We start from the raw sequence: 24,935 nt of genomic DNA on the forward strand, positions 1-24,935 counted from the left end.
GATGTAGTTTGTGATTACTCAATTACTCAATTACTGACTACTGAACTGTCGACCTATCCTCTCTCTCGCGCATCACCCGCGCCGCCAACACCGTCCCCATCACTGCTTCGCCGTCCGCCATTCTTCTTGTTCGATCGGGCCGGCTGACGCCTTCGCAGCTGTGCCGTCGTCAGCAACGCTCTCTCTGTGTAACAGTCGGCGCAAGGCGCACTCACCGATCCCTACTGGGTCTGGGCCTAGGCTGCCTCTGCCTTAGCATTGCGGAGGGCTTGCGCGAAGAAGGGCCACTCCTCAGGATGGCTAGAAACGCGCGTAGCCTCTGCGCGGAGGCGTCTAGGGCTGTCGTTTATCGCCTTGATCGCAGTGTAGAGAGGGTCCCCTCTAGGGGTATTCATGAGGGCTCTAGCTATGGCTACCCTGACGATACGCTGCTGATCGGCGAAAGAGTGCTTGCCGAATTCGAGGGCTTCGTTTATCGTATGGATGTTGTTCTGCGTAGCGATGCCCTCAGCCGTTCCCTCGCAGAAGGGCGTGCCTCGCGGGGGATTGGCGTTCTTGTATATCTCTTGTGGTGCGGACATGGTGAAGGATTTGTTGTGGGTTATGATAACAGGTTGTTAACATGGGTTTGAGGATGAGGAAGAGGAAGAGGAAGAGGGATGGGCACAAGGCCCTGCGCCAGAGTTTTTATGCTTCTGGCTGTGAGAACCTCTTCTGACGACCTCTTTGGTTGAGGAGTCATCTCTCGTGTGGTGGCGTTACGACCTCTTTGGTTGAGGAGTCATCTCTCTTGTGGCGGCGTTGCCAGGCCATGAGAGCCTCAGTGACCCCTTCGGCCCCGATATGATCGGCCCCGCTACGTGCGGCGCCGCCGGCCCCGCGCCGCGCGGCCGGCGCCGTTGCTGTTCCGCCGGTCTATTCGGCCAGGGCGCGCGTTCGACTTTGTGACGTTCAGAGGGTTTGCCTGCCAGCAGGAACGTATGGGGTTTCTGTACTGTTTTCCTTAATTGGTAGAGGGCACAGGTCAAGGTGCCCATATAGTGTTTCCAGAATTGTGCCCGCGTATAGGGTGAATTTTGCCGTAGTCTTTTTGCGGGGGGGCTGCGTCGTAACTACAAACTCAATCTATAAATAGTATTTTAATAAATATTATTCTAATAATTATATAATTTATTATTATTCTACAAGTTATTAAACTTATATTAAAGTTACTATTAATATTTATATTTTATATTAAGGTTTAGTTTTCTTTTTCTTTTTTTTTTATAATATTTAAAAAGTTAGTTATTAATTTTAATAATATATTTAATATAATCTTTAAAACTAAAAAATTTATTAACTTTAGCTATTTTATCTTTAATATTATCCTTAAATCCTTAATAAAAAGTAAAAACTTTATTTTTATTAGTTATATTAAATTAAGAAGTAATTCTTTAGAACTTAGCTATATAGAGAGAAATAAATTTAGTTTATTTAAAATAAATTAAGTTATATTTAGCTTATCTTTTTTTATTTAATTCTAAGAAAAATAATTAAAAAGCTTTAATATATCTTATAAAATTAAAAAAAATATTTTTAACTTCTTAGCTATATTTCTTAATAAAATTATTAAACTATTTTTATTAGAGGAGTTTAAATTAAACTAAAGTTTATTTTCTAAAGAAAGTAGCTATATATATTACTTATTTAGTTTTATTCTAAAAAGTATTTATATAAAAAGCTTAATAAATTTATATTTAAACTAAATATCTCTTAAGTTATCTTAAAATCTTATTAAAAATAATAAAAAAGTTAAACTTAAGTTATTCTTATTTTTTAACTAAAACTAAAATAATATTAATAATAGCTTAAAAAATAATAACTTCTTTTTCTAAATCTTAGTTTTTATAAACTTATTCTTAGAGTTTACTAAAAACTATAATATTTTAGTTAAATATTTTATATATTACTTTAAAGTTATTATTAATTTTATTAAGCTAACGTTTAAGTTCTTTAGTATTATCTTTATTATCTAAATTATTTTTTAATTTCTAGTTTCTTAGTTTCTAAGCTAAGTTCTAAATAGTTTATCCTCTAAAAGTAAATAAAAGTTTAGAAATAAATAACTTAATAAAAATATAAGAAAATATTATTATTTATTACTATTAGTAAGAATTAATAGTTAATTTATTAAATAAGAGTAATTAAAATATTATAATTAGCTATTTAATAATAAAGTTTACTAATAAAAGTTAAAGATTAATATATTTTAATAGTATATTAAGTTATAGTTTAGGTTAAAAGTTATAAACTATAATAGATTAAGTTTTTAGAGATTAAAGTAATTAATCTTAAGTTTAATAAGTAATTTATAGTAAAAGTAAGCTAAAAATATCCTAAAAATAAATACTAAATTAATTACTAAAAAGCTATAAGAGTTTAACTTTAAACTAAACTTAAGTTATACTATATATAAATCCTAAATAATATTTTTTATTTATTTAGAAGTAATTATTTAGGTATATAAAGTAATTATAATTAGTTAGTAATACTAACTAATTACTAAACGTTCTATTTTATATTTTACTAATTATTTCTTTATTTTATTATTATATAATTTATACTATAGTTCTTCTATACTAAGTAAGTTCCTATTATTTTTATAATCCTATAGTATAAATATCCTATCCTAGCTACTTAATACTTAAGTAGGTTATTTAGCTATTATCCTTATTTATAGGTTGTAATATGCTGCTATAAGTGTAATTAAGTTAATTTTGCCCTCTATACTTATTAACTTAGTGATCTTTTTCTTAGGCTTTAATTATTAGCTAACTTATAAGTATAGTAAGTTAAATACTATAGTAAATAATATTATTATTACTTCTTAATTAAGTAATAAGTAAATAAAGTTATAATACCCCTAATAGCTTAAAGTAATTTTAAAGTATTATTACTCCCCTTTTTAACTAGTTCTTATTTAGTTAGAAGGTTTTTATAATATTTAGTATTATTAAGAACTTTTATAATAAGAAATTTAACTTAATAATACTAAAAGCTCTCTTATAATTAGCTATTATTATTAATATAATAAAAATATTAATAATAAATTAAATAAGTTTTAAGAAAGTTTCTATATAATCTATTTATTATTATAATAAGTTAAAAATAATCTCTAAAAGCTAATAAAAATAAAGATTAAACTTATCTATTTAAAGTAATATTTAATAATATTAATTATTAACTTATTACTAATAGTAAATATCCTCTATATCTTTAATATTAAGATTAATAAGAAGTATATAAGCTTATTAGCTTAATAATAAGATCTTATTAAACTAATAATATTACTAATTAAAATACTTTATAAAAGTACTTAAAACTTTTTTAATCTATCTTTTTTAATAATTTTTACTTTATATATCTCTTAAGTATAAAATATTATATAATAAGTATAGAATAATTATACTAAAAAATAATAATAACTCTCTAAGAAACTTATAGTAATTAAAAAGCTTCTATTATACTTATTTAATATTACTATAAAAGAAGGTTTATTATTTCTTATTAAAAGTTTTAAATTATAAAATAAATTATAAAATTAATAATATTTAATCTTTTTATATATAAATAAATAGAGCTTAAATATTATATTAATAATATTAAGCTTAACTAATATATTTTTAAAATAGTTATAATACCTAAAAAATATTTTTATTATTATTATTAACCTTAAGATTAATATTAATATTATAATATATCTTTTAGTTAATAAAATATAAGAGAAGGTATAGCTACTAGCCTTATATTATGAAATTTAACTAGTATTAACTGTAAAAGCTAGACTAGTCCCCTTACCTTCTACTAATAACCTTTAGGTTATATAACTTTCAGACTTAGATATTATCTTTACCTCTATGCTCCTCTATTAGACTTTAACTATTATAATAAGCTAAGTTAACTATCTTCTTCTAACTACCTCTATCTCTATTAGTTTCCTCTATCTCTTACGCTATATTTAATTTATACTTATCTTCCTCTTTTCTACTATTTAGACGTCTATGCTATGAATAATATCTTCTGCCCTACTATATAGTCTTAACGTAAAGCCTTACTGCTATTAGCTATACTTTTGCTATTAGATTTACTTTTCCTAACTTACTAAGCTCTTAAGCTATTTTAGCTATCTTAAGGAAGTTTATAAGGTAGTTATAAGTATTAGAATTATTATTAGTAACCTTAACTATCTCTATATTAACCTTAAAGCTATATAACTTTAATATCTTATACTTATTAGCTATCTTAAGTAAGTACTTCTAAGTAAATTTAAATAGAGTTTTCTTATTAGTATAGATAAAGTTACTATACTTAAAGCCTTTAATTTTATTAATTCTAGTTTTATAGATTAAGTTATCTAGTATAGCTTTACTTAGTTTATATGTAGTTATAATAAGGGGGAAAGATATTATATAGGGTTATTATACGTATAGGAGGATATAAGGAATAAGCTTAAGGCCTTATTTAAAGTAGCAGTTAAGTTCTTATACTATAGCTATAAGAACCTTTTTAGCTACGCAAAGAGTTATATTATTAAGTTTACGCCCTTAAGTATAGGTTTAAGCTATCGCTAGGCTCTAGCTACGTTATAAAACGACGCCTTTGCGACGTTATAAATAATGCGTTTATAACGTCGCGAATAACGCTCTCGCTAGTATATTTTGCTACTTTGCTGCTTACTTACTTACGCTCTTCTACTAAGGATATATTAAGCTAAGTATTAACGACTAGTTATATTAAGATTTATTTATTTACTTTATTAAGATTAGGTATAAGTTAAAGTGCTATTATTAGGTTTTAATATTATGAAAAAAAGTATAGAGTGAACTATGATACCTACTTATATAGGTTAACTAGACTGCTAATATAAGAGAAGGTATTTAATATTTATTATAACTTCTTAAAGTTAGTTATATTTATTATTAATATTTTAGTTTTTATATTACTTTTTTTAGTAATAAAAAAGCTTAAAAATTATTAAGATTTTAATAAAAACTTTTTAATTATTAATAGAGAGTAAGTTTAATTTTAGTATATAGTACTTAATATTATTATTATTATTATTAATTAATAAGAAAGTTTAAATCTCTATTTCTTTCTTTATAACTTTTTTAATTATTAGATATATACTATTTTAATAAATATTATTATTTAATATAAGCTAAGCTTTTTAGTATAACTTAGAGAAGATCTAAAAATTAGAACTATTATTAATCTTTATTACTACTTTTTAATATTATTTTATTTATTATAGAGAAACTTATATAAACTTAATAATATTTTAGAGCTAGCTAATAAATTTAAGATATTATTATATTTTTAGATCTTTATCATATTACTCTATAAACTAATAGTAATTTAATTTAGTTTTAAGAGTTTTTTAATCTTTACTAAATAAAAAAGCTTAAACTATAAGATTAAAGATATAGCTATAATATTATATATATTAAACCTAAATATCTATCTTTATTATCTCTAAGTTAATTTATTAATAAAAAGCTTAAAAATAAGTATTATTATTTATAATATTATTAGTAACTATTACTCTAATATAGTTCTAAATCTAATATTAATTAATAATATTAATAAAAGTCTCTATAAAGCTTTTATTATTATAATTTCTATAATATTAAGAGAAAACTAAAAAATATAACTATAAAATACCTTTATTATTAATAAAATAATTAGTAACTATTATAAAAGTATAAATATTAAATAAGGATTATAAATTAAATAATAAATATATTTTTAATATTACTAAATAAAGTTTAGCTATTATAAAAGCTTTATTATATTAAAAAAAGTCTTAAAGTTAGTTTTAAATAGAACTTTAGCTTTATAAAACCTTATTAATAACTTCTATATTATAATATTAAAAGATCTACTAAAAGAAGATATTCTTAAAATAAGTAAATAGTAAATTAATAGAGATAATAGAAGTAATATAGAAGTTTTTAAAAATTATAATCTTAGTTTTTAAGATATTAATATTAATAAAATAAAATCTTTTATATAGAGATAATATTAATATAAGAGATAAAAAAATAAAAATAATATTATTAGAGTTTTTATTTAATAAAAGAGAGATTTTATAGATATTATAATTATTTTAATATTATTAAAATATAATTTATATAGTTTAAAAGTTTAAAATAATATATTAAAATAAGTATTCTTATTTAATAATAATAATAAGAGCGCTAAATAGCTATAAAGCTCTTTTTATATTATATTACTAATAACTTTAGAAAGAGGTATTAGTTTAGCTTTATATAACTTTAATAAAGAAGTAGCTATAATATTAAATCTAGTTTAATTAACTTCTATTTTACTTCTATAATAACTATTTTTTAACTATATACTTCTAATTACTTATAATAATATAAAATAAGTTATTAATTATAAAGTTTAGAGAAATATTAATAATAAGAGTAGTTATAACTTAAGTTAAAATTTAAATATAACAAATATTTAAAACTATATATATATTAGTAATAGATAAAGAGTTAGTAGTAATAATTAATATTATTAGAAATATAAATATATAGGTATAAATAATAAAAAAAATATAAAATAATAAATATTTTTTATAAAAAATAGCTAATTATAATACTTTTTATATTATTTAAACTACTATAATAATTTCTAATTCCTTAAAAAGTTTTAAAAAAATTACTTAGAGTTTAGTATTTTAAGAGTAATTTATAAAGTATTAATTAGATATAGAGATATTATAATATTAATAATAATATTATATTTTAGTAACTATATATATTAGAATAAATAAAGTACTAACTAATCTATAATTTCTTATTAGTTAGATCTATTTATAAATAAGATATTAAGTCTAATAATTTAATTAAAGAGTAATAAATTACTTACTTAGGTAGTAGTAATAGCGTTAACTTAGCTAATTAGCTTATATTACTTGCTAAGTGACTTGTACTTATAGCAGCGCTGCCGGCAACTGCATCTTCAGCAACGCGACACGATCTCGTCTCCAGAAGGCGAAACCAAACCAGCGCCACTGATCCATATTTTGCACTGTCCATCCTCTTTGGCGGGCTGTAAGCTCCTCCTGGCCTGTTGGCAGAACCTCACGGCGTAAATGCACGCCCCATCCCTGGCAGTTGATGCTAGCATGCGCGTCAACCCATCGGAAAGGTGGCCTTGAATCATCGTTCTCGTCATGCACCAAGAGGGGCATAGCATCCTCGCGCCGATATAACTCGTCACGTATGTCCCTGTCTCTTTCTGCCACTTTATTGGAACCGATGCTCACAGGCAACGGTCCTGCTATGAGGAAGTTAAACCGGGCCATAGTCCTCATATCGGCCCCTTTCGGCTGTTTATGTATGCCTGCCAAGGGTCTGTTGCAATTTCCGGATTAGCGACCAGGCGAGCTCGCTCCGAGACGATCTTTCTGTGTAGCACGCCGAGATTGCAACAAGTTGCGGCTCTCGCCTTCTGCAACTCTGTTCGCGGGCTGTCTACTGTAATCCTATCCGGCCTCGCCGTTCCTCTGAAGTAAGAGAATGCATGGTCTATCATGTAGCAGATGAAGCAGTGAGCATCGGACAGCAGGTGTGTCTCCCAAGGTCTCAAGAGACTTAAGAAGTCATGCAGGACATTGGATCCTTCCGGTTGGGGCTCGCCGCCTTTAGTGATGCGGGTCAGGACCTGATGCCGTAGCAGGGCTTGTGCGAAACGCAAACGTTCTGTTTGGGTACATGGATGGGCGGCGTCCGGACGGATCTTCTCGAGCTCCGGGAGCCTTGATGCGGCGAATTCGTCAGTGAGGAACTGCACGCTGTGATTCACGTGGAGCAGTGCTATAGCTACATCGATGGTTGCTGACGCCAAAGCCTCGTCGTCTCTGGTTATTGACTTGCATCGCTGAATAATACTCGTTCTTTCTCCCTCATCTCCTTGGTGTTCGATTTTGGCGGGGGCTAGAGTGGCCACAGCCAGGGCATCCCACAGAGCCGGGCCGAGATCCCGGACCAGAATGCTGAGGAAGACCGTTCGCTTGGCTGAAAGAAAAGCTCTGTAAATCGTGGGTGAGGCACTGACGAGAGTATGGAGATCTATCTGCGACTGAGAGACAAATAAAATCGCCTCGAGCAGCTCCGTCGGTAGTGACTCAAGCCTAGAGGGGAGATACTCGGGCACCGACTGACCTATCGCGTGAATAGTTCTATGCAAGCCGAGGACGTTTTTCGGTGCTATTACGAGGTTGCATGAAAGGATTGGAGCTTTGAAAGAGCAGAGACGTTCGATTAGTGTATTACGGACAGCCGTATTACTCAACGGGAAGGGGGCAGACATGTAAGATGGATAAAAGGGGCAGAGCCCCGCAAATCAGGACAACATCGCGTCCACCATCATTCGCTGGGCCATGTTGCCGGGCTTAGCACTCAGTCGTCCAACCAAAGGATTGAAGAACACAGATGGAATCACTGACGCCTCTATGTTCTGGCCTTCGAAAGGCGCAGCGTGTAAACTGATGTGAACAGAGTGAAGCCTTTATTGTATTGTAGTTGATGAAGAAGGCCTGGGAGAGAATGTATAGAAGACTTTATCTGTCATATTATTAGCTTGAACTATTAGATACATAACCGCAAAGTGATGTGATATGGTATTTCTACACCTATCCATCCCCCGCGGTATTTAAAGGAAGGCAGCGTAAGAAAGTGATTATTATCTGAAATCAGTTGATTTTTAAGCAAAGATGTAAATCCATAGCAAAGCTTGAATCCCATCTCCCGCTCCCTGGTAGCCTCCTGATATTTGTAGACATGAACCCACAGATTTCTTTTGATCCTTAGGCACATCTTAAGGTGCCTCAGCCTGGGCCACTTTTCTGCGTTCAGCTCTATTCAAGTGGTTGTAACGATGGTCTCTCATGTAGTGATATTCTCTCAAATGACGCCGTGTATTTTCGTTATAGCTGGAAACCATATGGCAGTGAACACATACTCTAGTCCACAGCATCTGTCTCCTTCGAGCATTTTGAAGCCTAGAATGCGCCACTTCAGACGCAGTGCGGAGATTCGCGTCAGTAGGCGAGGCTGCTGCCGCTGCAGCTGCAGCCTGTGCTCGCGCAACGTACGTAGCCACAATTCTGGCACACTCTTGAACACCTCGATTCTGGAGATTGGCTGGAATTGTCGCGACCAAGGCTGGAGCATTGGCGCAGAGTTGGTTGGCAGTGAGACGTGGAGGGTTGTTAGCTGGGGCAACAGGGATGGGGGCAGCAGGAGGGGCAGCAGGGGGGGCTGCAGGAGGGGCAGCAGGAGGGGCAGCAGGAGGGGCAGCAGGAGGGGGACCAGCAACGGGAACAGCAGCGGGAACATAATTCGAGTCCGGAGACGCTGATCTGTCTGTCGATTGGGAAGGGCTGTCAGACGGGGAGGAGTCGACAACCATCTCTTCAAGGTTGTTGTGCCCCTCCTCAATATCTTGATGGATGTCGTAGGCAAGCTGCTCGTTTTCGCTGAGCTCTACCGCAATGTCATTCTCGTTGCGCGTAACCCCGCGGTTCAACTCCAATCCTCTCTGTTGCAACAAGAGGGCTCGGCCCGCGGCTGTCCTTACAATGCCAAGCTGTTCCCGCGAACCTGAGATACACTCTCGGAGGTCCGTGATGTTATTCACCCTAGTTTCGAACTCGTTGTCGTTAGGAGAAGACATCGTGACGTCTATGCTACGGTGTTATTTGTGTAATGGATGAAAGTAACGTGAAAAGAGTTTGTTGTTTATTGGTGGAATTCGAGTTACGAGGAGATGGCGTGGATGATGAGATTGCAGTGTGAAATTGAATGAGATAGGCAACGGCTTGTGTGAAGAAATGTTATATTGGAATGACCTGAGAACTGATATGATTTCGGGAATTATTCAGATGGAATATAAGGTCGAGATGCGTGCAGAACCGTCGCCAAACTGTTATTTAGGCCATTCTTTAGCACACAGCAGACTGTGTTTTTGGACAGCTTTCAACTACCTAGCTTCAAAGACTCTCACAGGCCGCTAGTTCCTAATCTTGAGTATCACGTTTATCGTCAGGAAGCAAGGGAGCAACAATTCTTTCTGCTCGGCGAACAAGCCTATTGACCGTCAATAATGAGTAATGCACAAGGGCAGTGGAACCTTTGTTGCCACTGCAAGGGAAAAGTTTCTTACAGTGACAAGTGTATTGTCTTCTCCCTTGATTTCATGTCAAGGTCTTGAACTCGTTCTACTTGCCCAATCCAACGGATTGATTACACATCCTGTTTCCGATTTGTTTGCCTAAGCCCCGGCTGTAACAAGCATCACTAGACCACTACTGTAGATTTCTTGAATCTCGATCTTTCTATTCATTCCAGCAGGTAGGTTCCCATGATAGCTAATCCTGCATTCTCGCCTTTGTCTTGCACCACTCGCTGCATCATTCGGTAAAACAACTCGAGCCCGTCCGCGTTGACCTTCTCCTCTCCTAAGGTTGTCAAGATGGTCTGCAGCCCCTTCAACTGCATCGAGACCGGATTTCCAAAGTTCTCGCCCCAGTCCTCCTTATCCAAAGCTCTTGATAGATTGACTAGATGAGGCAAAAGTGTCGAGAGGAGAGGGAGCACAATCTTCTTCATTGGTACTTCAGTTGATGGTGATTCTGTGGCCGGGTCATCGGGCCGCTGCCGCTTGAGCACATTCAGCGCGACAATCGCCCCGGAATACATGCCATACATGGCTGCGAGGGCCGCAATATCCCAGAGGCTTGCTGCGCCGGAGTCCTGGGCGACGTAGTGAGAACTTCCTAGCGGCCTGAGAATCCCCGCGATACTTTCGAATTCGGCTTCGTTTTCTCCGCTAAAGAACATGGACGAGTGCATCGTGCCAATAAGCTCGGGAGTGACCATGATTGCGCCGTCGAAATATTTAGCAATACCGTTGGATTTAAGACGCGTCTCCATATCCCGGGCCTGCTTAGACGTGCCGGTGGTAATGTTGATGACCGTAATGCTTCTCTCGGTTCCTTTGAGGGGTAAAATGGGCGTTAGGACTTCGTCAATGTCATCGTAAGTTGAGACGCATAAGACAATTTTGTCGCTGCAATGCATTGCTTCGTTGATGTTTGGCTCGAACATTGCACCCCTTTCCACAAGTTTGGCGATTTTTGGTCGATCAATGTTGCGGTTCCACATTGCGACCTTCAACCCCGAGTCAAGCCATGCGCTGACCATGGCGGCTCCGATATTGCCGACTCCAACGATAGTGACATCAGCGTTGTTCATCTTGATTGTCCAGATCGGCTTGTAAGTGAGGTTTTGTTTTGGATGTTTCCCGTATGAATGAGGTTACTTGGAATCTTGATTGGGGGGCATCGGATCATATATATACCACCATCGAAGACTTCCCTTTCTGCTGGCGCCTATGAGAATGATACCTCTACAGCGCTTTTTGCCAGGTTCATCGTCTACTACTTTTCCGAGTTGTGGATAACAGGTCTCGGTCTTCGGTTGTTACGGCCTCCGAGTGCACATGTTGAGCTCGACATTTTCGACATCTTGTTCATCCCACCGTCTAGAAAATTGCCCAAAACCGTCAATTTCCAAGTTCAAACTTTCGGAGTTCTGTTATGGCGCAATTTCGTCTCGTAAATCAACCAATGGCGTCCTTTCCCGTGCGTTTTCGGATTCCGACTTCCGATGAGACCCAGAAGACATCCTCATAGTTCGCCAACTAATTCTTGCGCACATGAGTTTAAAAGTCATTGCTGCGCTGTATCATAGGCGTAGAAAGAAAGTTTAGAAGTTGTTTTACAATATCCTAAGTCTAACGGCTCAATTTTGCATCAGTTGGAAAACTACGTGGCCATCTTCTAAGCTTACATGTAAGGTAATGACGAAGGCGTGGAGTCATGCATGGATGGAGTCAAGGATGGGCTCTCTCGGTTATCCTTCCGTTCATCTAAACAATCACGCCAAGATTTCTAGGACGTCTTTGCAATATATATATATGGAATTAAAAGAGTGGTTCGCCTCTTAGAAGGGGATCCTAGTATCTATGGTCGCTCAAAAAAGACAGGCTTGACGTGAAAATCATCAACATCGCCGCATAACACATTATTTGCAAAAATCGTGCTGCTGCAAAAGTCCACTATCGCCGCTTAAATTCACAGAACAGAAGTTTCAGTTCAAGAATCCATCGTGCAGCTTGAGCAGGTCGATGCCGGAGAAACGGCCTGCTGAGGCTCGCTCTGCGTGGTCTTGCGGCATCGCCGAGGAAACAAGTTGTTTCTTAACCGTTGGTGAATCTTTTTGTAATGTTCCCTCTGTTTCCAAGTTAGTATTTGCTGCAGATAACAGTGCGAGACTAACGCATACCATATTGTCCTTGCGACTGAAGATTCTGTCGCAATCGGGGTGGAGACACCGGACTGCGGGCTTATGAGACCCCATATGTCGCTGGAAGTCCTTGCGAGTCGCGAAGCCGACGCCTGCTTGCTGGCAACGCTTCTCGGTGCAGAAGAAGTACTTTGCGTGGCCCCGGAAATGCTTTCGCAGATCACAGGCTCTAAGAAAGACGCGCGACGAGCAGCACCCGGCGTACCGGCAACGCCAGTTTCCGGCGACATCGAGGTAGCCCATCTGATGGAGATCCGAAGGACCCCAGCTGTCGACCTCTGACTCTTTGGGAGGTGAGCTTGGTGATGTGGTCACGCTGCTGGGTGATGGGGCGAACTCGAATTGCTCGCTGGGGACAGGCGAGAAATCCGGGGGAGGAGAGGGCGTGGCGTAGGCGGTGTTGAACGTGAAGTCCGAAAGCGTTGGGCTGGTGGCCATCATTGGCATTGGTTGCTGGCATGTTTGGAATGAGAAAGGATACAGGAAGCTGTCGAGGCTATCCCCAGAAGGGTAAGGAATGAACTGGGAGTCAAAGGTGTATCCCATGCTGCCGTCGACGCTGGGGAAGAAAGTGTAGGAGGTTTCCTCGAGATAAGACTCCATGGCGCCTGATACCTGCAGACAGAGAATTGAATGATAAGAAATGGTTTGAAGAAAATCAGAAAGCCGCCGAGAAGATTGTGAACCGTGATCTGGAGAGAAGCAGAAGAAGCGATCTTGGCGAGAACCGGATCGACGCTGGCGTTTATGTATCTCACGATCTGGGCTTTCCCACCATCCATCACCCGTCACCCGTCACCGTATGCAAGTCATATAAACAAGGTGGTATAGCTCGTGTCGGAATGCAACGTCGGCGCCTACCCTCCAAAACGCCGGGGGGTTGGTGATGGATGCATGGCATCCGGCGAGAGTGTGAACCGGGCCATAAACGGCCTGACGACGGCGGAATAATGGCAGGGCCCACATGAAAGAGGCGTCGCCCTCTTCCTCTCTCGGCAAATGCGTTAGACTTTTGAGATCTCAGCAGATCTATTCCCTATCTAGGGACAACCGGCCGACCGTTTCAATTGTCAGCCATTTGACATCGGCGTTAGGTGCGTCGATGCCAAGGATCTCGTGGCACGAACAGTTGGGGAAATGGGGGGAGACGGCGGAACAAGTGTGCATCCGCTGAAATGCGATTCGCTAACCAGAACGTCCAGGAGGCCATGTTGCAGCGTCAGATCGCCTGGAGATCACGAAAATTGCACAGCCCGTCGCCCAGGGTCAGATATAGCTGATATAGCCCCCTCCTCAGCTTAATCACGACAGTCATCAATGTCAATGGGGAGAGGAGGTTCGTGCGCAACGCGGGACGGGATGCCACCGTCTTTTCTAAGCGCTGACTGAACTTAACACAGCGTCTTAATGGACATCTTGTGCCCTAAAAATGTAAACATCTAGCTGGGACATGCTGTCTTCTGGCGGCTGTTTGCGGGGAGGTCATGGTGATGGGTATGGATCCCCTTGTTCCCGATGTTGATTGCGATTGGCTCTTGGAAAGCTGTCAAGCCAAACCATAAAGTTAAGGAAGCGCAGAGTTCCGAGATGGCCTTCTCATGAGCCAATCGGTAGCCAAGAACTTTTGACATGTCGAGGCTGTCTGGGATTGATCCATGATGCTGTTCCCGCTTCAGACTTGACAGTCTCTTGGAAAGTAGTTATTCATCCACGGAATAAACACGGCCTCCCAATCACAGCCAAGTCGTGCCCCCTTGGCCTTTCTCTGACACCTGGAAGCCAATTCCGTAAGGCTGGACGACAGGCCCGTCAAGTGTCCCAGACGGATAAAAGTGGTTCTCTTCAGGGGAATGGCGAGATGCGATTCGCTCATGAGAATCGACCTCAGCCACGCTCAGCTGCATGACTCGAGACGTTCGGTGGGGGTTTCTTCCTCCGTGTTCACTGGATCGTCACCCTTCCTTGCCATGATCGGCCGGGCTCGCCAACGTCACTTTGTCAATCTAGGCCTCCTCGAAACTGCCCACCTTGACGGTTGAAGCAATGCCATGATCACGGCGACGACGGCGAGAGCGGCTATGGCGCGTGTCATGTACCCCGCCGATAAACACGTTCCGGTCGATCATCAGCGGAGGAGGCCTCTTCTTCTCCGCCGAACTGAGTTTAATATGTGGTTGATAGAGACACCGGCCGAGAGCAGAGAGTATTCTTCCACAGGCCTAGTCTATCCTATAATTGTTTTGTTTGCAGTGATAGCCAAGCTGATAGCCCTGCCCGGCTGGGTTCTTCCCGTTGGTTCCCCTTGTCGCTTCTGTCTGGCTAGACCGGCGCCGGAGCGCCACACTGCATCAGGTTCATGTTGAAGACCAGAAATGTTCTTGAGTTTATCAAAGTCAAGTGGTCACATCAATTATAGCTGCGGATAAGGACGGCCTACTGTCGTCCCGGTGTCATCATGATGAATATCCCCCACATCGATGATCCGCGCTGGTGCTGTTGATCGATGCTGCATATCTACGCAGACGTAACAGCATCTGGCTTAATCTAGCTGCTGTGGAAACTAGTTTCAGGGAAACAAACATGCAAGATCACCGCTGGGGTGCTGGTACCACGCGCAGGACTAGCAACGCTGTCGCGCCGTTGGCTCTAGACAAGGGTGAAGGAGAGCAGAGTGTCATCCTCAGCAACACCTCCATGGACAAACGTAGAACAGGGTCGCATTTGACCGTGCCTGCCTCATGTGAGATAAGATTCCTGGCATATTGACTGGACAGGGGTGGTGCGACATGGCTGCGCGATGCAGAGTCGCATCTTGAGTTCTGAAGACTGGTTCTTGGGGGATGTGCGACTCGCAGTTCGTCCCTGTGCTCCTGGCCGAAGTCCTGAAGGGTTCATCAGTTTGGGCAGACGATGTCACTGTTGCTCGTCTGCTCTCGAATCCGATTCGAGAAGCGCAGCAGTCGAGTCCGTCAGGCCACCGGTTTAGAAATGGAACGAAAGGATCATGAGATGTATAGATAACCGAAACGACCGTGCATGATGGGAGCGGAGACGTGCCGAATGTTCGGGTGGTCTGTCATCCAGCGTGTTGGAATTTTGACAGATGAAGATGAATCAGTATGGAGTTACGAATCCTGACATTCTACCGATGGTTTAGGCGAGTCGGCGACTGCTACCACGTGCGAGAAGGAATTGTAGCTCAAACTTCCGGGTCTATTGACGTTGAGACCTCATGGCCCCCGAGAACCCGGAAAAAGCAAGCAAAATATGGGGAATCTCGGCAATGTTTAAAGCAGAAACATAGGCAGGAACCCTGAGAAGATCTTTCTGCACGTATGTCCGGTAAAGCCACAGGAGGATATGCTTGTTGACATACCCTGGTGGCTGCTGAAGAACATGTGGCTTGTGTGTGTTCGTAAGACGACAAGGGTGACTAGTCTGCTACTGCTGGGTTTCCTAGTATGTGTCTGCCAGCATGTTCTGCATCATCTCTTGCAACTGAGCCGAGAACCGAATAACGTTGATGGTGTCTCCGTTAAGCTTCGATGGGTACATGGTTACCAGCGCCGCCTTATAGCCATCCACAAACCGAAGCTCATCAAACGTTACCGTTTTGGTGACCGTGCAGACTAGATCAGTTATTATTTTCTGGCGTTAGGGTGATTTCGGACCTAGTACAATCGTGAATAGGAGTCATATGTGAAGCGTGACTCATAACGTCGGGGCTGACTTGCCGTTGTGCCTCATAAAATCCACACATAAAAGTTATTTCCTAAGAACCACTCTTGAGTCGGTGTTACAGTTATCAACCATATTCAGCCATTCGAATCCAGCGTCGAATTTCACAATGGCCCTTCCGTCAAAACCTCGACCAATAGTCCATATCAACGGCTTCCCAGGAACAGGCAAGCTGACTATTGCCAAATTTCTAGACGATACCAGCGACAAAATCAAGCTGGTGCATAACCACCTCCTCATAAACCCTGCCGAAGCCGTGCTGAGTCGGGATCAGCCGGGCTATCAAGACCTGCGTCGTCGTATCCGCTCGGCGATTTTTGAGTCGCTCATTCATGAGCCATCCACCTACTCAACACTTTACATTTTCAAAGACGCCCAAACAGCCAACGAGGCAGGAACGGCTGTCTGTCAAGAATACAAGGACTGTGCTGACAGGCGAGGTTGCGATTTTATCCCCATTACGCTAGATTGCGATGAACAGACCAATTTGGGCAGACTAAGTGAAGGTGGCCGACAAGCGGAAAGGAATTTAATTGACACTGAGGTTTTGAAAATGTTCCGGGCTGGCGAAGACCTGTACGATTTTAGTGGACACTCTCATCGATTACGGATTGACGTGTCTCATTTGACGCCTCAAGTTGCGGCAAGCAAGATTCTAGCCCATGTTGTAAATGTTTGTCCCGATGACACTCGCGGCCTTGTAATTACGGTATAGCAGTCTTATTCGGTGTTGGTCTACTAGAAAGTTATGGGGGAGACGAGAGATATCAGAAACGCACTCTCTATCAAGATAGCATTGATCGGATTGTCGTCTTATTGATAGCCGCCATGCAAGTCGATGCGCGACGAATGTAGTCAAATTGAGCTGCGTCTGAACCTCGCCAAGTCGATGTTTACCTACCCTGTTGATAATTATCGGTCCGTCCATTGGCCAGCTGCATGTACTGAGTAGACTCAACGAGTGACGTCGGTAAATAACCAAGTTTCTTACTTGCCGCGATGCGCGCGAGGGATTTCCCTGATAACATCTCACGTACAGACTTTTTCCTTGATCCACCGGAGGTCCACCGGAAGCACGCCGGTGGCTCCCGGGACGCTCACTGGCCCGCCGAGCTCTCGGTCTGATTCGGCGCTTCCGTCCTGAGACGATCTCGGAAGGTGACGGGCATTACAACGGTGGGTTTTTCGTCCCTGGAAAAGTCGCCAGATACGTCATAGGTGGGGTGAAGAAGTGGTCCTGGCATTTGAGAAGATGCCCCGCGGTCGGTGTAGGCGGGGTGCTCGGTGAAGGAGGGACTGACCGAGGCTTACCGAGGACGCGCTCAATTGGAGGTAGAAACGGCTTCAGCCTTTTCCACAACGCCAAACAGCTGATTTAATGGGTTAATTAACGGTCAATAAACCCAATTGGCTCCCAAATTTCAAAGCATCCAGCCCAGCCATGGCGCAACATCTCACCGTCCTCGTCTCGAGGTACCGGGAGCAGATGCAGCAGCCATCTGTGGCCAGCCGCTGGCACCCGTGTCGGAATCCACTGTCCGTCGCGATTCATGAGTAAGCCCGGCAACCGGAGAAAGCTTTATGGCTCATCCCACTCTAACACCACCACCCCATACCGTCAAAGCCTCTTCTTTCTGGCCGACCCCATGTTCACCTCCTGCAGCAGAGCATCTTTATTAATAAGATCAACCATCTCGTCCCTCCGCCAATCCTCTTCTCGTACAACTTCACCACTCCTCTCACCCTTCTCACCACCCCGCACAAGCACAACCGTCACACCAAAACTCTACTACGCCCGCGCCATGTCCTCCGCAGTATCCCTCGTTGAGTCGGCCAAGAAGGCCGCCGCCTACCGCGCCGTCGATGAGCACCTTGACGCGTCGGCCCGCTTCGTCGGCATCGGCTCCGGCAGCACCGTCGTGTACGTCGTCGACGCCATCGCCGCAAAGGGCCCCTCATTCTGGTCCAACATGACCTTCTTCCCCACTGGCAGCCAGTCCAAGGGCCTCATCCGCGCCGCCGGCCTTCGCCTGTGCAACCTCGACGAGAGGCCACTGGGCCCCGACGGCAAGCTCGTCGCTCTGGATGTTGCGTTCGACGGTGCGGACGAGGTCGACGCGGACCTGAACTGCATCAAGGGCGGCGGTGCCTGCTTGTTGCAGGAGAAGCTTGTCGCCATTGCCGCCAAGAAGTTTGTCGTTGTTGCTGGTGAGTCTTTTACGGGAAACGCCTCTGGTGGAGGTCCGAGCGAAAAAGTGTGAACGCAGACGAGCTGACGAGAACCCGCAGACTACCGCAAGCTCTCTCAGAGGCTACTCACCAACTGGAAGGCCATCCCCATCGAGGTCCTCCCCATGTCCGCCCCGGATGTCCTGGACCGTCTCACGGACCTCGGCTCCATCAAGCCTATCGTCCGTCCGGGTCTGCCCGCCAAGGCCGGCGAGGCCGTCACCGACAACGGCATGTGGATCATCGACGCGCCGTTCCCCCAGCTCCTCCTGCCCTCGGACGTCGAGGCCGGCGCCAGCCGCAACGCCGCCGGCGCGTGGGAGGTCTCGGCGCTGGCCAAGGAGCTGCTGCTGATCCCCGGCATTGTCGAGATCGGCATCTTCCACGGCCTCAACGGGCTGCAGGCGGCCCAGGCCGGCAAGTTTGGTCTTGCCCAGAAGCCGGTCGCGGCGTACTTTGGTATGGAGGATGGCAGTGTTAAGGTTACTGGCGCATAGATGGCATGGCATATTACTGATATTTAGAGCGACTTTGAATAGAATGGAGTTCAAAAGGTCAATTAACAGCGACACAAAATCTCTCTGCAAAGATGTATTGATGCGACGACATGAAGGTGGCTGGGATGTTTTGTGTTTTCGAGCGGATGAGAGGGGCCGCGAACAACTTCCACGAGGTAGATCTCTTCATTACTGATTACGACGACATGTTACGTTAAGCTAGAGATGTACAGGCAACACCGTGAAATATGTACAGGTTAATAACAACTAACGGACGTGTACCTCATTCCACATACACCATGCGCTGGTTCCTCAAGCATCCAGGACCTTCCAGCCGCCAACAAGGAGATTGGTGTAAATCCTTAGTGGGTCATACTTTGTTCGAACGGCTTTGAGTCTCGCGAGGTTCGCAGCTGGATAAGTCTGGAAGATGCGCTGGCCCTTGCCCGCGTCGTTCAGGTACAAATATCCGCCAGCCACGCCCTTGGCCTCGAGAGCAGCTTCAATATCAGCAGTGACAGTCTCCGCGAAACCGCGCGCTGCCGCGTCGTCCTTGGCATCTTGCCAGGACAGGTTCTCGACGACCCAGAAGTACGGCGCCTTGGCAGGGTCCACGCCCTGCGGATTGGGCCCGCCGCGGCTGATGCCCTGCTCGATGAACTCCTTGGTGATGGGCTGGAACGTGATTGATGCTGACAGGCCAACTATGGACGAGAGCTTGGATGTGGCGGCGGCGATGAAAGCGTCGTGGACGAGGTCGACGGCCTCGCGGTTGACGACCAGCGACAAGACGCGGAATCTGCGTAGACGTGTTAGCCTGGTTTGCTTGTCGTTTTCTGAGGGGCAACTTGCTCTTGGCGAAGTCCAGTGGGCTGAAGAGCATCAACCGCGCTGACGTACTCCGCGAGGGGCTGCAAAGCATACGAATCGGCCACGGGCGCAAGGATAGGCGAGGTGAAGTTCTCAAACGCCGTGACAGGCGCAGTCTCAGAGTCGTAGAACCTCGCTGCGGCGTACGCGGTGATGTTATACGACGGATAGGTCAGAATCGTCGGGATGATGGCCGCCTTGCCGTCGGCGGACCCATGCTTGCCAAAGTTGTACACGGCATCGAGGTACTTTGCGCTGTCGTTCTGGGCGTATTGTGAGATGCCGACCCAGACCTTGGGCGACTTGACGGTCTTGAGATCGAAGCGAGTGACGATGGCAAAGGAGTTGCCGCCGCCCTTGAGAGCCCAGTACAGGTCCGAGTACGCATTGGTGGCCGTGGCTTCAATGACGAGACCGCTGGCCAAGACAGCCTGGTAGCGCACGACGTTGTCGGCCGCGAAGCCGTACTGGTTTGAGTAGAACGAGATTCCGCCGCCGAGAAGCAGGCCCGAGACGCCGACACCACCGATGCGGCCCCCGACCACCGCCAGGCCGTAGGGCTGGAGGTATGAGTATACGTCTCTCCACCTGTGTCCGGCGCCCACGGAAACGGTCGCCTTGTCATCAGACACGGCGAGCGTAGTGAGGTTCGAGGTCGACAGCAGAACGCCCGAGGAGCCAATGCTATTGTAGCCCACGACCGGCATGTGTCCGCCGCTGCGGACCGCGAACTTGGTCAAGCTCAACGTCAGAGTCGTGACGGCGAAGGAGACCTGCTGTGCATTCTGAGGGACAAACACGCATGCCGGGCTATTGTAGGCCGTGGCCGACCAATACTGCGTCTGCGTCTCGTAGGTATATCCAGCAGACCCGTTGAAGAATGTCTGGGCGGGGTACTTCTTGCTCAGCACCGAGCAGGCAGCCTTCTCGGAGCCGGGCAGACTAGCGACGATGGCTGAACTTGTGGCAGCCGTCTCAACGGCCGTGGCGCCGTGAAACGAAGCGCAAGCCGCAAAAGCGGCTGCGAAAAATGACACGCGAACCATGGCTGCAGAATCGGCAGGACAGACTTGGCAGGGAGGATTCACGTCGCGAAAGCCTCAGAGATGCAATGGTTGCAGGAGCAGATTTATCTCTCATTCAGGATTTCCCACGTCCTGCCCGTCGTGGCGAACGAAATATATTAAACCTCACCGGGACGATCCAGGGTCCCTCCCCATGAACCTGCAGCAAAATGTCGTTAGCGAAGGAATGTCCATGGTCGGCTGCAACCTGCAGTAGTGGCTTCATCTGGCGACGCTCCCATTGGCACGTTATCTGCATCCCTCGCAGACCCGAGATGAGGTTTCCTGGTGTTGGTGGCGGACGACCCCGGTCAACACCAAGACATCCTTGCATGCCCCCCGTCCCCCACGGCTCGACTTGGGCTAGCATCTTCAACATGGGAAAGTGACAGCTGCCTCGGTTGCGATCCCTTCGATTGCAGCCGGTCTATCCGCCGTTGAAGGATTTTTCTTTTTTCTTTTCTGCTCTCTGGTCCCTGCGAGTCTGCAGGAGACGAAACCAGTGGCGCTCCGGCGCAGATGACTTGATCTAGCAGGTCGGAGCGGGGAGGATTCGAAATGGGAGGACAAAGGGTAGAAACTAGAGAGGCTTTCCTCTGTGTCTATATGTCCGGTTCATCGCACTCTCCCGAGCGTTTTTTCTGCGCCACGTCCCGACATCATTGTGGAACAAGCAACATTTGTCACAAGCTGTGCCGCCGGAGACGGACGGCGCTTGACTGGTTGGCATCATGGCGACACAAGTGCTTGGCTTCACCGAGATGATGGTATGACAACCCGATTGCGACCCCCGCTTCTCCGGAGACCCGCCCGGGTACCACGGTAGCTGATCTCCGGGACCCGTCTTACCCTCCGTTGCGTCGGTCGCTTGGATAGCACGATGCTAACGCGACTCTCTCTAGGTCCTCATCTGGGTCTCGTGGTTCGTCGCCTTTGGCATGACAATCTTCCGCGGCACCTCTCAGTGGATGCTGCAGCGACGGCTTCACGCGGATGACTACTTCATCTTCGCTGGGCTGGCCACCTTGACGGCTTTGAGCGCCGTCATTACCAGCATGCTGCCACATTTCTATCTCTCTGGAGAGTACACCAAGGCCGCGGCCACGGACCCCTTGACTCCTCTGCCGTTGCCGGTGGACGAGTTTATGGCAAGGACCGTTGCGTCGCTCAAGATGATGTTTTCCCAGATGCTGCTCTTCTGGACGACACTGTGGGCAGGTAGGACCTTTCGAGTTCTCTATATCTTCCGCGACATCAAGCTGATCCCGAAATGCTACAGCCAAGTTCTCGATCCTCTTTTTCGTCCGGAGGCTCATCACCGGGTTGCCCAACTACATCCGGGCGTGGTGGGTGTGTTTTACTGTAGTTCTACTACTGTATCTCGCGTGCATGCTGTCCAACTTCTTGACTTGCACGCCCTTGGACAAGTACTGGAGCACAAGTAAGCCACTCATGATTCCTCGATATCACCAGCGAAGCATGCTAAGATTCTGGAAACCCAGCTGGATGCAGTGCCCCAGAAGACCTCGTACGGGCCGATGCCTCCATCAAATTCGCAACCAGCGCCGACATCGCCGCAGATATCTTCAGTCAGTCCACCTCTCACCATCCCTCTCCTCATCAACTAACCCAAGCCCGTGCCAACCAGTTATGGTCCTCCCCCTCAATCTCCTCCGCAAACTCACCACATCCCGAACCCACAAACTCGGTCTCGTCGTGCTCTTCTCCCTCGGCGCAATCATCATCGCCTTCGCCCTCGTCCGCCTCGCGCAAGTCACCAAAGCCACAAGCGACACCGCAAAAGACCCCACGACTGTCGCCAACGGGCCGGTGCTCCTGAGCATGTGGAGCCACGTCGAGTCCACCGTAAGCATCATCGTCGCCACGCTGCCCGCGTTTCGGTTCCTGCTGAGCAAGAACCACAACGCGACGCGTCAGGCGCCGTCTAAGTACGCTGTCCAGACCATCGGCGGGTCGGGCATGTCGTTGAGGTCCAGGAGGTGGCAGAGAGGCGGGGAGCGCTTGAACGGCGGGGATAGCGATGGCTCGGTGCTGGATAGCGAGACGGAGTTGCGGCCGGTGAGAGGTATCCACAAGGAGGTTGAGTATGTAGTCGAGCCGGTGCCGGGGGCGTCTGCTTCCGGGGAGAATAGGCGGACGACGCAGGAGCTTTTCGCATGATCTTTATGGTAAATGTGGTACTGCCGGGCTGTTATCTACAATCTTTGATACGACCGTCGTTCGTCTCGTCTCAAATGTCTCGACTAACAAGCGCAGCCACTACTATTCGTGTGCCCTTACTCCGCGTTGCGAGACCGAGAATCCCCCCATGATTCCTTCGGCAACTCTCTGGAACGTGAAGCGGACTAGTTTTTGTAACACTTCAAGCTACCAGCCGTGTTGTCTATTTTCTGCAGCGAGTACGTCCCCGAGACGTGGATGTCTGCAGTGCTTCCACCGCCGCATGAGCTTCTACTACGGAGCCAATATATTTCCCCGTCAGAGTCATATAGCAGTCAAAAAGGTGCTCATCCAGGCGTTAAATTGCGAAAGAAAAGGTTAGAGAATCACGTTACTATAATTATACGCTGGATCCCTTGAAAGAAAATGCAAGCTAAGTAATTCATCAATTCAGCTCTATGGTGAGCGGAAGGCTACTGTCGGTGCGACCAGGCTGTCGCTGTCTTCTTTGCTGTCATCATCTTCTTGGCTGGTGTCATCTTGACTGCCATCGGGATCTACCTGTTTGTCCTGGAGACTGTCCATTCTGAGTCTCTTTCTGCAGAAAGTGTCAGTATAAGGATATTGTCGAGTAGAAGAGATGATTATTCGATGACTTACAGTGTCATGAGAGTCTGGAGGTCTTCTTCCGCGTGCCTAAGACTCCTTTTATTGAAGAACTTGCTGTGATCCGAGGATGTGAAAGCCCCTTTGCTGTCCTGTATGATCCACCTGTAGCGGTTGACTGCCTTTTGAGCATGCTCGACAGCCTTAGTGATTTCTTGAGACTTGGAGAGGAGCACGTGCAAGACAGCCTTGTGAGTTGCAGGCAGTCCCGGCTCCTCCTGGAGTATGTTTTCGGCCATGTCAAGCGCTTCGTCAAGCTTGTCTTGAGCATAAAGATCCCAGGCTTGGTCACATCTGATGGCAAGTTCTCTGAGTATTTTGTCATATTCGGTCTCGAAATGCGACATGATGGGGAAGTTGTGCTGTAACACTCGAATGGCGAGGACAACGGAGGACAAAGGCAAGGTCGAACGATGATTGAGATGGATGATGGATAGAGGGATTCGATCAATGGTAGACTCCAAAAAGCGCGGTCTGGTTTCAAAAGTAATCGTGAAGTTGACCTTGTAGTCAAAGAGCTGGAAAGCTTTGGTAGTTGAACACGGGCTGAATGTTGCGGAAGAAAAGAAGTTGGTGGGTTAAAGCGGGCGGGGGTGAGTAGAGGCAGCCCGGTGTCATTCGAGATTGGCTGCCTTCAGTGTCGTGCTTTCATGAGGCAAGAGGCATTCGAGCGCGATTGCCTCGTGGTCGTGATGAACACGTCACAGCCGACTGTGTGTCCTGGATTCGGAAGCGACAAAGACTCAGTTTGGATGATGGATTAATGGTCTACGCCTTCTTCGTACGTCGAAATCGAGCAAGATGTGGCAACAAGGAACGGCCCCCCCTCCATTTCCACGCGCGGCTTCCAGCATTGCCCTTTCCTCTTATTTGCTTGTACACGCTCATTCTCACTTTCCTCTACTCACTTGACCTTGCTTCACTGCATCCTGCCTCAGTCGCATGTCCCTGTCGACAACCTTCGTCTCAGGTACCCTTTCTCTCTTTCTCTGACCTTTTCTCTCACGATTGGGCCTCATTGCCAAGTCATCAGTGTTTCCATGCGCGAGGCAGCCTTCAAATTGATGTACTTCATCCTTTCGTATTCTCTACATCTAGATACTATTCTCATAAGCCATCAAGAGTCGAGCTGGTTCCTTCCAAGCGACTTTCATGGGGCATGCCGCTCAGGGCCCCCCTGATTCCAGGAAAATGCAACCAAGTAACGCCGTCGCCTCTTGCAAGAAGCGCCCCCATCATTAGAGTCTATGATTAAGAGAGATATAAAA

General features: G+C 44.6%; 6 protein-coding genes across 6 annotated transcripts; 2 read left to right on the plus strand and 4 right to left on the minus strand.

Moving 5' to 3' along the window:
- Nucleotides 1–9,055: 9,055 nt before the first annotated feature.
- CGCS363_v004502 (uncharacterized protein) lies at nt 9,056–9,729 on the minus strand (the record flags this gene model as incomplete). The annotated part of the gene is made up of 2 exons (XM_036636351.1): nt 9,056–9,068; nt 9,149–9,729. 2 exons carry the CDS (start codon nt 9,727–9,729, stop codon nt 9,056–9,058), a joined length of 594 nt encoding a protein of 197 aa, XP_036497485.1.
- A 2,477-nt stretch (nt 9,730–12,206) lies between these two features.
- Nucleotides 12,207–13,025, minus strand: TRI6-1 (Trichothecene biosynthesis transcription regulator TRI6; the record flags this gene model as incomplete). The annotated part of the gene is made up of 2 exons (XM_036636352.1): nt 12,207–12,347; nt 12,402–13,025. 2 exons carry the CDS (start codon nt 13,023–13,025, stop codon nt 12,207–12,209), a joined length of 765 nt encoding a protein of 254 aa, XP_036497484.1.
- Nucleotides 13,026–17,962: 4,937 nt separating this feature from the next.
- On the plus strand, nt 17,963–18,886 carry RKI1 (Ribose-5-phosphate isomerase; the record flags this gene model as incomplete). Its single annotated transcript, XM_036636353.1, has 2 exons — nt 17,963–18,368; nt 18,450–18,886. The coding sequence occupies 2 exons, from the start codon at nt 17,963–17,965 to the stop codon at nt 18,884–18,886; spliced, it is 843 nt and encodes a 280-aa protein (XP_036497483.1).
- Nucleotides 18,887–19,198: 312 nt separating this feature from the next.
- sol5-8 (Bifunctional solanapyrone synthase) lies at nt 19,199–20,802 on the minus strand (the record flags this gene model as incomplete). Its single annotated transcript, XM_036636354.1, has 2 exons — nt 19,199–19,685; nt 19,787–20,802. 2 exons carry the CDS (start codon nt 20,800–20,802, stop codon nt 19,199–19,201), a joined length of 1,503 nt encoding a protein of 500 aa, XP_036497482.1.
- A 749-nt stretch (nt 20,803–21,551) lies between these two features.
- Nucleotides 21,552–23,001, plus strand: CGCS363_v004506 (uncharacterized protein; the record flags this gene model as incomplete). The annotated part of the gene is made up of 5 exons (XM_036636355.1): nt 21,552–21,587; nt 21,723–22,038; nt 22,100–22,261; nt 22,323–22,409; nt 22,469–23,001. The coding sequence occupies 5 exons, from the start codon at nt 21,552–21,554 to the stop codon at nt 22,999–23,001; spliced, it is 1,134 nt and encodes a 377-aa protein (XP_036497899.1).
- Nucleotides 23,002–23,457: 456 nt separating this feature from the next.
- On the minus strand, nt 23,458–24,014 carry CGCS363_v004507 (uncharacterized protein; the record flags this gene model as incomplete). The annotated part of the gene is made up of 2 exons (XM_036636356.1): nt 23,458–23,599; nt 23,662–24,014. 2 exons carry the CDS (start codon nt 24,012–24,014, stop codon nt 23,458–23,460), a joined length of 495 nt encoding a protein of 164 aa, XP_036497898.1.
- Nucleotides 24,015–24,935: the final 921 nt, after the last annotated feature.

Source organism: Colletotrichum siamense (assembly GCF_013390195.1).
Source record: "Colletotrichum siamense strain Cg363 chromosome Unknown KSG_Cg363_contig03, whole genome shotgun sequence".
Classification (NCBI taxonomy): domain Eukaryota; kingdom Fungi; phylum Ascomycota; class Sordariomycetes; order Glomerellales; family Glomerellaceae; genus Colletotrichum; species Colletotrichum siamense.